Raw genomic sequence first — 13,031 nt, 5'->3', positions numbered from 1 at the left:
TTATCTTTAGAGAAATATGCCGTGAAACGAATTATAGTAAAACTACTATCGGTGGATGTCTCATGCTTCTCCAATCATGGGCATGGTTCTGCATGCCTTTCTTATGCCCGATCATTTATGAGCCATACGTATTCTCGTTATTATTAAGGTAATTTCAAAACTAAATTTTGACTTAAATATTTTTAATTAAATAGTAATGTTTATATTATATTAAATAGGTGGTCGATGAGAAGAAAAAATCATAGAAATATCCCTAGTGAACTAGAGGATATCCGTTTAATTATTGATCAAAAAGTTGGGTCTGAGGTAAGTATTTAAATATGAAGAATTTAATTTAAAATGCTTGATATAATTAGAATATTATATTGATAAGAATTATATATTTATGTTTCAGTTTCAGTGGATACCTTATGCGAGCGATGAAGTAAAGGTGTAATACCCATAACCCGTATAATTATACCTATACAGATTAAAGATGTTACCCGTATTTTCGAAAACCATTTTCACTTCAAAATTGATTTAGAATTTATTTCTTTTAAAATGGTAAATGATATTATAAAAATATCACATCATAAGAATTATGTTTCATTATAACAAATTTAAAACCAAAGTATTTTTTTTATGCATAGTGAATCGTGAACAATCCCGTGAACAGTGAACAGTGAACAATCCCGTGAACAGTGAACAGTGTACCGATGCACTACTACAGTACGTGAATAGTACATCGATGCACCTAAAATTTGAATAAAAAATGTGTATCCATGCACCGCTACAGTGCATCGATACACTACTACAGTACTGCTATAGTAAATTCCGAAAAATACATATAAAATTCATAAAAATTAACCTTTCATCACTATAAAATTTCCATTTTTGTTTCCAACTTTATTCTACAAAATAAATTAAACATTATTAATTACATGCCACTATTTAATTCAAATTCCATTATAGGATGTCTTACTGATATTGAAATATACTCATCGATGCTTGATGTCACTTTGAACTCTTTTATTCCACTACTAGCTTTTTACCTACGCGTGAAAATCATAACACGTTAAGTATATACTTAGTGAGACAATTAAAACAATAAACAGTGCAATACAATTCATGCATGAATTTCAATGTAAATTTCAAAATAACTCCAAAATATACTTGAACTCATTTTCTATCAAAATACTTAATACTTAGTAATTCCTATAACACTGGAACCATCTTTTCCTATTTACCCAAAATGGTCCTTCACCATTTTACCACTTAAATTCTTAATACTAATAATTTCAGCATTAAAATATATCAATTATATAACACTTAAACAACAACCCATCAATTTTCCATATTCAGATAACTCGAACTACTTTTAATGAATCAGTATTATGTATTGATATACACACTGGAATTTAATTCCGTTTATTCCGTTGAAAACTAGACTCAAATAAAAATCTATACATATAAATAACTCCTTCTAATTCATTCTTTACAATTTAAGGTAAATTTTAAAAGTTGATCAACATAATATGTTTTACAGAATCTGTATTCCGATTTTTCTAACCTTTCCTTGGTTAAAAATTCATATCTCTTTGTATACACCTTGAAATTAATCCACATTTGTTTTAAACAGAACTAGATCAATATATGAACAAAATATATAAAAATAACCTCCAAAGTTTTTTTATATAATTTATGATAAATTTCCAAACACACTGAAAAATTCAAAATATAAACTGTTTTCTTTAACCTCATCCTTAGGTTTAGGTTCTTCATCAATTCTCACAACCAATTTTTTAAAATCACTTAACTCTTCAAAACCCATAAAACACAAGAATCAACATCCTCTTTCATCAACTCAAGATGAACTTGAACATGAATCCTAGTAATATTCTTGTCAAAATATAGAGAATTGAACGTAGAACATTTTTCCTAACCACACCGAGTCTAATTCTCAAGAAATAACTTCAAAATTCAAACTAAAAATGTTTACCTTTCTTGCTTGAAAGTGTCGGCCCTTGGAGGAAGAAGAAGCTGGAAATGCTCATCCATGATTGATATTTAATGATAAATAAATCTATCACATGGCAATATATATTATAATGGCATATTTTATTCCATTCAATGAGAAATTCCATTTTTGCCCTTAATGAATCTTCCTATTCACCATAAAACCAAGCCACCTGATCCATATCATATTACAAAGTCAAATATGAATTAATTTGACTTTCATTTCCGAAATTCCACTTGATTTTTCAAAAATTACGTTTTAGTCACTAAATTCCACTGTTTCGGTTAAATATGAAAAATTGCACATTTCCAAACCAAATTTCTCTGATCCAAAATATTAAAATAATATTTCCAACCATTTTATAACATCCTTCAAATATTTATAAAATTCCAATTCGATCTGAATTACCGATTCCTTATCGGCTTTAACCCTTTCTAATTTTTCTTTACTAAATTCCAAATCCAAAAATAAGATTTCTATAAAACCCCACTCTCAAGAGTAAACTATCCATTTATGGAATAAAATTCTTTTTAGGAAATTTATCACTTTATTCCTCAAACTTTTTCCCAAATTTCTATTTGACCATCAAACTTTCCAAATTTTCATTTTGGTTATTGTCTAAATTTTTGGGGTATTACAATTCTCCCCTCCTTAAGAAAAATTCGTCCTCGAATTTTAAAACTTTCTATGAAAACTATAACTCCCCTTTTTCCCTTGAAAATTCATAACTCCCTTTTTATAAGGATTGCACTTCCTATTGTAAATTCGTAACCCTAATTTAGGGTTATACGAACTGGTAAGACATGCCCTCGCTTTATACAAAAACCTCTTCTAGTCTTGCCAACTTCTTGAAATCCGATTTTTCCTCCTTAATTTAGGATTTTTGTGAAGATCATGCAGATCATTAGATTTTGAACTTGTTTAATCCAAATCTTCAACCTGACATGACAATGTGTAGATATTATTTATCATATCATCCTCTATGTCCAAAGTGACATCCTCAACATTATGATTTTGCTAAATCACTTTGACTATAGGAATCGTCTTGCTATATAGTTCTTTGATTTCTCGAGTTAAGATCCATATTGGTTCTTTTTCATAAATTAAATCTGGTCGGATCTTAATTTCCTTTGATGAAATGATATATGAAAGATACAATCGATACTTTCTAAGCATCAACACATGAAAAACATTGTACACTTTGTTCAACTCTGGATCTCAATTACCTCCAAAGTTATTGATAACTGATAAGCCATCAGTCTAACTCTTTTTAATATCACATAAGGTCCAATGAATCTTAGACTTAATTTTTCCTTTGCACTCAAAACACAAAATTTTGTTTTCCAAGGCAATACTTTAAGATAACTTTATCTCCAACCTTTTTCAATAAATCTTGGCCAACAAGATTTCGATCTTTTAACTCGAACCAATTTAATGGCGTTTGACATTTTCTCCCATATTTTTTTTGGATAAGTAGAATTTTATTACCCAATAGAAATGGTTCATCATACAACTGTCATCCCAATTGGGAGTATAAACACATATTTACAGAATTAGTCTATACCCCAATAATTACAAAGTCTAGAATTAACATAGTCTAGTCTATTAAAACCTTTGGCACTGAGTTTGAAACGAACAAGCTCCTTAATAGCCTTTAGAAGTTGGTCTGTCGTTCTTGTTCCTCTGTTGAAAATTCTTCTGTTTCTCTCCTCCCAAATGAAGTATATGAAAGCACTCCAGGCGATCCTCAATATGGTAGAAATAAGAATTTGCCCTTCCAAGTTTGAGCAGCCCAATGAAGCCTTGAATCCCAAGACCTGTAAGTATCTCTCATGCTAGATAGATTCATAATAGAATGCCATAGTGAAGTAGCGTAAATACAATCAACAAACAAATGATTTCTAGATTCATGGTCCTGATTGCACAAAATACAATAACTATCAGTCACAATACCCATTTTAATAAGTCTATCACGAGTAGGAAGACGATCCAGAATTGCCATCCAAGAGATAATGCTTAGCTTTGGGATGTGTAGTGGAAACCAAATCACCTTATGCCAGAAAACTTTGTCTCTATGAACTCTTATATTTTCCCATAAATCTTTTATTTTCGTGGCACCAACAGTTAATTTTGGATAGGCTTCACTTTTTATTTTCATCAATTTTCTGATGGTCCAACTGTGGGAAGAATTAACATTAATGTCGTTAAGATCATTATTTTTAATAACATAGCAATGGATCCAAGCAACCCATAGAGAGCCCTCTCCAGCCATTATTTTCCGTATTAGTTGCAACATGCAAGCTTTATTCCAGGAATGAATGTTCTTCAACCCGAGACCTCCTTCAGATTTAGGACAGCACAGTCTATCCCAGCTAATCCTAGCACCTTTAGCAGCAGTATCATTACCTTTCCAAAGAAACCGAGAGAAAAGTTGTTCTAGACGATTGATAACTTTCTGAGGAAGGATAAATTGCCTATTCCAGAAGTTAACAACATTGTATAGAACAGTTTTAATAAGCTCAAGACGACCAGCATAGCTTAAAATTTTACCAGACCAATGGTGAAGCCTACGAATAATATTATCGTAGAGAGGTAGACAGTCTTTTTCAGTAAGCTTCCGAGTAACTAGAGGAACTCCTAGGTACCTAACAGGCAGGAAACCTTGTTTAAAGCTAGTGACAGATTTAATGGAGTCCAGGGTTCTATCAGGAATACCAGCAGTGTAAAATTCTGTTTTGTTAACATTGAGGTTCAGACCAGATAAAACATAGAAATGGTTTAGAACACTTGTCACTTCAGCAATAGAATCAAGATTTCCTTTGCAAAAGATTAAGAGGTCATCAGCAAAAGATAAGTGAGTAATACCAAGTTTTTTTCATTTAGGGTGGTATCCAAAAATACCTCTAGCTGCAGCAAGATTGAGAATTTTAGAGAGGGTATTCATAGCTATCACAAAAAGGATTGGAGATAAGGGGTCTCCTTGTCTAATACCTCTCTGACCCTTGAAGTACCCTATTAGACTACCATTAAAAGATATGGAATATCTAGCTTCTTTGAAGCAAGTTTCAATCCATTTAGTGAAAATGGGAGGTAGTCCAATGGCTCTAAGAATGGAGGAGATGAAATCCCAGTTAAGGGAATCAAAGGCTTTTTGTAAGTCAACTTTAAGGGCACATCTTGGAGAAATATTCTTTCTACCATAGCCTTTGACCAATTCTTGAGCAAGGAGGGTGTTGTCAATGATAGATCTACCTCTCACGAAAGCGGTTTGATTGAGGGATATAAAGTCAGGCAACAACAAATTCATTCTTTTGACTAGGATTTTACTAATAGTTTTGTAGACTACTGAGCAACAAGAGATGGGTCTAAAATCCTTAACTTTACTAGGATCCTGTATTTTAGGAATCAAGGCAATGATGGTGGAATTAAAAGAAGGATGGATCTTAGATCTTGAAAGAAATACTTGATAGCATCAAAAAAGCCGTTCCCTATGACTGACCAAGAATATTTGAAAAAGTGAGGAGTGAAACCATCAGGGCCCGGAGCTTTGTCGTTCCCTTGATTAAATAAAGCTTCTTTGATCTCATCAGTAGTAAACTTTATACGGAGCCATCTTTTTACTCAATTGATAACAGTTATTGTAGTAAAATTTACTAAAAGCAAATACTTTTCTCTTCCCCTGCTTCCTTGGAATCAATCACACATGCACTCAGCATATCTTCTAATATCTGAATAGTACTTTCTGACTTACCATCCGTCTGTGGATGAAAAATCATACTGAAATTAAATCAAATACCCAACACTTTATGCAATTATTTCCAAAGTCTTAAAGTGAACTTTGGATCCCTGTCAGATATAATGGATACTGGCATTCCATGTAGCCAAACTATTTCTTTAATATACAACTATGTATATTTATCCAATGCATAATCCATTCACATCAGAATAAAATGCGTAAATTTAATTAACCAGTCACTATCACCCAAAATGGAATCTTTTTTATTTGATATCAAAGGTAGTCCAGTAATAAAATCCATAGTGACTCTTTACCACTTCCACTCTGGAATATAAATCACTTGCAACAATTACGAAAGCACTTTATGCTCAACTTTTACTTGTTGACATGTCAAACATGTAGCAACAAACTCAGTAATGTTTCTTTTATACTTGGCCACCCAAAATGACTCTTTACATCCTTATTCATTTTGTTCCCACTTGTATGCATAGTCAGTGGACAATAATGTGCCTCAGAAAGAATATCTTTCTTTTGTAGTTCTATTATCCGATATAAAAACATCGGTTTTACTTTTAATTCATCCAATAGTATGCCATTTGCTTTCAACAATAGTGGCACATCCATAACTCGCAAAGCTGCAAAAGTTTTCCGACTAAGTGCATTTGCTACAACATTTGTTTTGCCTGGATGATAATAAATGATCAAATCATAATCCTTTAAAAGTTCTATCCATATTCTCTATCTCAAATTAAGCTCTTTTTGAGTCAAAAATTATTTCAAACTCTTATGGTCCATGTAAATGTGGCATCTCTCACCATACAAATAATGACGCCAAATCTTTAGAGCAAAAACAACCGCTGCTAACTCAAGATCTTGAGTAGGATAATTCCTCTCATGCATCTTTCATTGTCGAAAAACATAGGTTACCACCTTACCTTCTTGCATAAGTACACAACCCAAACCATTATGAGATGTAGCACTATACACCACATACGCTTTGTCCGATTCCGGTTCTACCAACACTGGTGCTTCCGTTAAAATATTCTTTAAAGCTTTAAAACTCTCTTGACTTTTCTCAATCCAAGCATATGAAACATCCTTTCTTAAGAGCTTGGTCAAAGGAGAAATAACCATCAAAACGTTTTTCACAACCCTTCGATAATAACAAGAAAGTTCCAAAAACTTTGGACCTTTGAACATTCTTTGGAGGTTTCCACTCCAATATTACTTGAACTTTATTTGGATCAACTCTTATGCCTTCTGTCGAGATAACATGACCAAGAAAAGCAACTTCTGATAGCCAAAACTCACACTTTGACATTTTTGGCATATAATTTTTTTACCCTTAATTATCTTGAGCACAATACAAATATGAACATCATGCTCTATCTTTGTCTTCTAGTATACCCGAATGTCATCAATACAGACCACCTCAAACTGATCTAAGTAAGGTTGAAATACTTGATTAATCAAATCCATGAATGCTGCCAGAGCATTTTTCAACCCAAACGACATTACTACAAACTCGTAGTGTCCATACCGTATTCTGAAAACTATCTTTAGAACATATTCCTCTTTAATTTTTTTAACTGGTGATATCTCGAACTAAGATCAATCTTAGAGAAAACATTTGTTCCCTTAAGTTGAACAAGCAAATCATAAATCCTAAAAATAGAATATTTGTTCTTGATAGTTACTCTGTTTAACTATCGATAATCTATGCATAATCACATATATCCATTTTTCCTTTCACAATCAACACCGATTCACCCCAAGTTGAAATACTTGGTCTAATGTATCCTTAATTTAACATCTCTTGCAATTGATTCTTTATTCTCTTAACTCAATCACAATCATTCAATATGAACTCATAGATATATGATTAATGCCTTAATAACCATCAATATTGAATTCCACCTCTCAATCTGGAGGTAACCAATAATAATAAATCTAAAAAAACGTATAAAAATTCTCGAGTAATGGAAATATCATATGATCTTACTTCAGATACTTGAGTATCGATCACCTTAGCTAGAAAAGCTATGCATCCTTTTTACATCATCTTAATCATAATCATTCTTGATATCACTTTAATGATATTTCACTTTTTCATCAATCATTAATTTTTTTTAACTTCTCCGCATTTTTATAAATTAATCGCTTCTTGCGACTATTAACCCAACCTTAATGCAGACACCAACACATGATCAAAATGATCTAAAACTCATGAATAATAATCCCATAAGATTCACTGGTAATATAAACTCCTGAATCTTTATCGGATATTTACTATTTGTCCTTCTAACCCTTGTATCATGACCCTGACCTATGGGTCTTCCGCTATAATATCACTCGATATAAAGTAGAATTGAGTATTTCTACTTTGGAATTCCTTATTTCATCATAAGAAAATCTGTATAACTTTTCCAATCCAAATATAATATTTTCGAGCAATTGATACATTTTCCATCTCAAATGGAAGTCTCAATGTTCACATCGTTTAATAAGAAAACTTGATAAATTGGTAGCAATAACTTCATAGCAGTTAATGCTAAAATCACACTAGTAAACAAAATTTACTCTTTTTCTTATCATTACGAACTTGACACTTTTCAAGTTCTTGAGAATCCATCTCAATCTAAACAATAATTCATTATAGCATGAAAGGCTAGACAATCCATTTTCGCATATTTACCTTCACAAGGTAACTCTATCCAGTTTTATGGACTTGATATTTATTGTCAATCCAACTTATAACCATGTGATTTACCAATAACTCAACTCTCTTTAAACTTTTAGCGGAAAACATATTTACCGCTTACTCAAATTTTTTTACTCAAATCAACAATGATTTAAACAATTTAATGCCTAGCTTAAATATTTCTCACTTATTTAAGCTTACCCCTAGAAACCTCAAAATCGTTACTAGATTCATAAATCTCCTCTGAATCCTCATTCGATTCGACTTTTCTTGTAATCCATTCAAACTATTTAATCGATTCTTCTAATTCAGAATCTTCATTAAAAACTGGGGCATCTCTTCCATAAAATAGAGTAAAATCCTTTATAACATCCACCCTTCTAAGGTGTTTTACATAAGTCATGTCGGGTCCCATTTTGGTCGATTTCAATCTTGACTTTCTTTCCAACATCTGAACATAGTCAGAATCATCATACATTAGTAAAGAATAACTTTACTCCCAATATACATCATCATAATATATATACAACTATCAGTAACTTTTGACATCCTAGTGGCATGTATACACTTTTTAACTCAAAATAACCTCGGTTTAGTCCTAGAATCGGCTAAACCTGTAGCTCCGATGCCAATAAATGTAACACCCATAACCCGTATAATTATACCTATACACATTATAGATGTCACCCGTATTTTCGAAAACCATTTTTACATCAAATTTGATTTAGAATTTATTTCTTTTAAAATGGTAAATGATATTATAAAAATATCATATCTTAAGAATTATGTTTCATTATAACAAATTTAAAACCAAAGTATTTTTTATGAATACTGAACAGTGAACAGTACCGTGAACAGTGAACAGTGTATCGATGCACTACTACAGTACTTGAACAGTGCATCGATGCACCTAAATTTCGAATAAAAAATGTGTATCGATGCACTGCTACAGTGCATCGATACACTGCTATAGTAAATTCCGAAAAATACATATAAAATTCATAAAAATTAACCTTTCATCACTATAAAATTTCCATTTTTTTGTTTCCAACTTTATTCTACAAAATAAATCAAACATTATTAATTACATGCCACTATCTAATTCAAATTCCATCATAGGATGTCTTAATGATATTAAAATATACTCCTCGGTGCTTGATGTCACTTTGAACTCTTTTATTCCACTACTGGCTTTTTACCTACGCGTGAAAATCATCACACGCTAAGTATATACTTAGTGAGGAAATTAAAACAAGAAACAAAGCAATACAATTCATGCATGAATTTCAATGTAAATTTCAAAATAACTCCAAAATATACTTGAACTCATTTTCTATCAAAATACTCAATACTTAATAATTCCTATAACATTGGAACCAACTTTTCCAATTTACCCAAAATGGTCCTTCACAATTTTACCACTTAAATTCTTAATACTAATAATTCCAGCTTTAAAATATATCAATTATATAACACTTAAACAACAACCCATCAATTTTCCATATGCAGATAACTCAAACTACCTTTAATGAATCTGTATTCTGTATTGATATGCACACTGGAATTTAACTCCATTTATTCCGTTCAAAACTATACTTGAATACAAATCTATCCATAATAAGAACTCATTCTAATTCATTATGTACAATTTATGGTGAATTTTCAAAGTTGATCAACATAATCTGTTTTGCAGAATCTGCTGTCCGATTTTTCTTACCTTTCCTTGGTTAAAAATTCATATCTCTTTGTATACACCTTGAAATTGATCCACGTTTATTTTAAACATAACTAGATAAATATATGAACTATATATATAAAAATAACCTCCAAATTATTTTTATATAGTTTCTGATAAATTTCCAAACCCACTAAAAAATTCAAAATATAAATTGTTTTCTTTAACCTCATCCTTAGGTTTAGGTTCTTCATCAATTCTCACAACAAATTCTTTAAAATCACTTAACTCTTCAAAACCCATAAAACAAAAGAATCAACATCCTCTTTCATCAACTCAAGATGAACTTGAACATGAATCCTAGTAATATTCTTGTCAAAATGTAGAGAATTGAACGTAGAACATTTTTCCTAACCACATTGAGTCTAATTCTCAAGAAATAGCTACAAAATTCAAACTAAAAATGTTTACCTTTCTTGCTTGAAAGTGCCGGCCCTTGGAGGAAGAAGAAGCTGGAAATGTTCATCACTGATTGATATTTAATGATAAATAAATCTATCACATGGCAATATATATTATAATGGCATTTTTTTATTCCATTCAATGAGAAATTCCATTTTTGCCCTTAATGAATCTTCACATTCACCATAAAACCAAGCCACATGATCCATATCATATTACAAAGTCAAATATGAATTAATTTGACTTTCTTTTCCGAAATTTTCCTTGAATTTTCAAAAATTGTGTTTTAGTCACTAAATTCCATTGTTTCGGTTAAATCTAAAAAATTGCACATTTCCAAACTAATTTTCTCTGATCTAAAATATTAAAATAATATTTCCAACCATTTTATAAATTCCTTCAAATATTTATAAAATTCCAATTCGATCTGAATTATCGATTCCTTATCAGCTTTAACCCTTTTTAATTTTTCTTTACTAAATTCTAAATCCAAAAATATGATTTCTATAAAACCCCACTCTCAAGAGTAAACTATCCATTTATGGAATAAAATTCTTTTTAGGAAATTTATCACTTAATTCCTCAAACTTTTTCCCAATTTTTTATTTTGACCATCAAAGTTTCCAAATTTTCATTTTGGTCATTGTCTAAATTTTTTGGGGTATTACAAAAGGCTTGCATCCCACCCCACTTGAGTGGGCCATTAGATGTTTGGATGTCAGTTGTTCGTCTGATATGTTATGCTATTGTTGAGTGGCATCCGATTGATCATGTGCTACATCAGTTTTGTTGTACGCAATATATTCCCGAAGCACTTATCAATTTAGACAATATGCATAACATAGATAGATGAGAAAAACAAGAGGTCAACTGGGTAGTGAAGCATAGAGACTGGATTGTGATTTGGGAGAACTGGTATCAACGCTTTCCCCCTCGACAATTTTACCCTAAAACTGGTCAGATGGTTACGGATGACTATATGTAATGGTTCAATGAAAACGGGAAACCATTCATACTTTCGGAGGAAACACGAGGGGTGAGAATTCATAGGCGCCGAGATAGATGTCCACTATCAAAATATCATTGTCTCCCGACTAGTGGACGGAGAGCAGTCGCTACCGTTTCAGCATCAATCGCACCACCATAACCACCACGACATCCATCATCTCCACCGATTATGAGCCCACAGGCATTCCCAGCCCACCACTTCAGATGCCACCTCCGTAGGGGTATATGCCCAGCCTAACAATTTATATGCCACCATTGCTAGGTTACATTCCTACCCGCAAGGTTACAGTCCTAGCCCACAGAGTTTTATGACACCCTATGGAGGTGCGTATACGAATATGCTTAATGATCCAACATATGGTTCATATGCATGTTATTTGGCTGGTGGTTCTCTTCCTCCACAAACACCTCCACCTCCTGATCACAAACATAGATGTCAATATTTTTATAGTTTTCTCAATTTTCTTTGAGCGGTGGGATAGTTAGTAATACTCCTCCAGGGTCGTTATTTTATACAGGCCCTTCATCGTCATCCATGCCAAATGAACAAAATGTCGATGATGATGATGATAGTGAAGATGAGGAGAATAAAGAGGAAGTTATACGAAGAAATCCTCAATGAAATAGGCAACCACCTCCCTATGGAACTCATTCGAGAAGACGACATCGTTGATCCATTAAAAGATAATACTAATAGTTTTATTTCAAATTTTTATGTAATTTTGTAATGTTTTTTTAAATGTTTAATGTTTGTTAAATGTTTTTAAAATTCAAATTCAAATTCAACTTGAAATGTTTAGATTATGTAATGTTTGGTAAATGTTTTTAAAATGTAAATTCAAATTCAACTTAATATTCCAATTAAAATTTGAAATTGTATTCGAAATTCAAAGTCAACTTCATATTCTAATTAAAGTTCACAATGAAAGTGACATTACAATTGAAACTTAAATTACATTGCTTTGTAAAAATTATTTCAAAAATATTTCCACAATAAGACTCAATTTTGCAATAGAATGAGGAGTAAATTTCACTTTTTAAATTTAAATAATAATTAATATATTTGAATGACTAAATCGAATATAATATTAAAATTTGTACAAACTTTTTAAACAATTTTTGGTATATCAAAATATCAAAGTATTTTCAACAGCTTCTAATCCCATCAAACATAATAGGTGTTGAAGTGAATAGTGCCCCACCAGGGGACATCACACATAATAGGGTACTTATAACCTATTCTTAACAAAAAGGAAAGACGCGTCCCACAAGAAGCACTTTCACCACATTTTTGCGTCCCATCAAACATAATAGGTGTTGACGTGAATAGTGCCCCACTGGGGGACAACAAATAGGGTAGTTATAACATGATGAATTGCAGAGAATCTCTTAAAAAAAGGGAAGATGCCTCCCACAAGAAGTAATTTCTACATTTTAAGAGAATCTTTTGCAT

The 13,031-nt window shown here is 31.8% G+C and overlaps 1 protein-coding gene across 1 annotated transcript; it reads right to left on the bottom strand.

The window, feature by feature from the left end:
* Positions 1-3,640: 3,640 nt before the first annotated feature.
* LOC120212171 lies at positions 3,641-5,303 on the bottom strand. Its single transcript, XM_039210578.1, has 3 exons — positions 4,898-5,303; positions 3,929-4,813; positions 3,641-3,813 (listed from the first exon to the last, which is right to left on the bottom strand). The coding sequence occupies exons 1-3, from the start codon at positions 5,301-5,303 to the stop codon at positions 3,641-3,643; spliced, it is 1,464 nt and encodes a 487-aa protein (XP_039066509.1).
* Between the last annotated feature and the right edge of the window lie 7,728 nt (positions 5,304-13,031).

Source organism: Hibiscus syriacus, unplaced genomic scaffold, assembly GCF_006381635.1.
Source record: "Hibiscus syriacus cultivar Baekdansim isolate YM2019G1 unplaced genomic scaffold, ASM638163v2 tig00110004_pilon, whole genome shotgun sequence".
NCBI lineage: Eukaryota > Viridiplantae > Streptophyta > Magnoliopsida > Malvales > Malvaceae > Hibiscus > Hibiscus syriacus.
The sequence above is the reverse complement of the archived record's forward strand: the minus strand, read 5'-3'. Positions and strand labels throughout refer to the sequence as shown.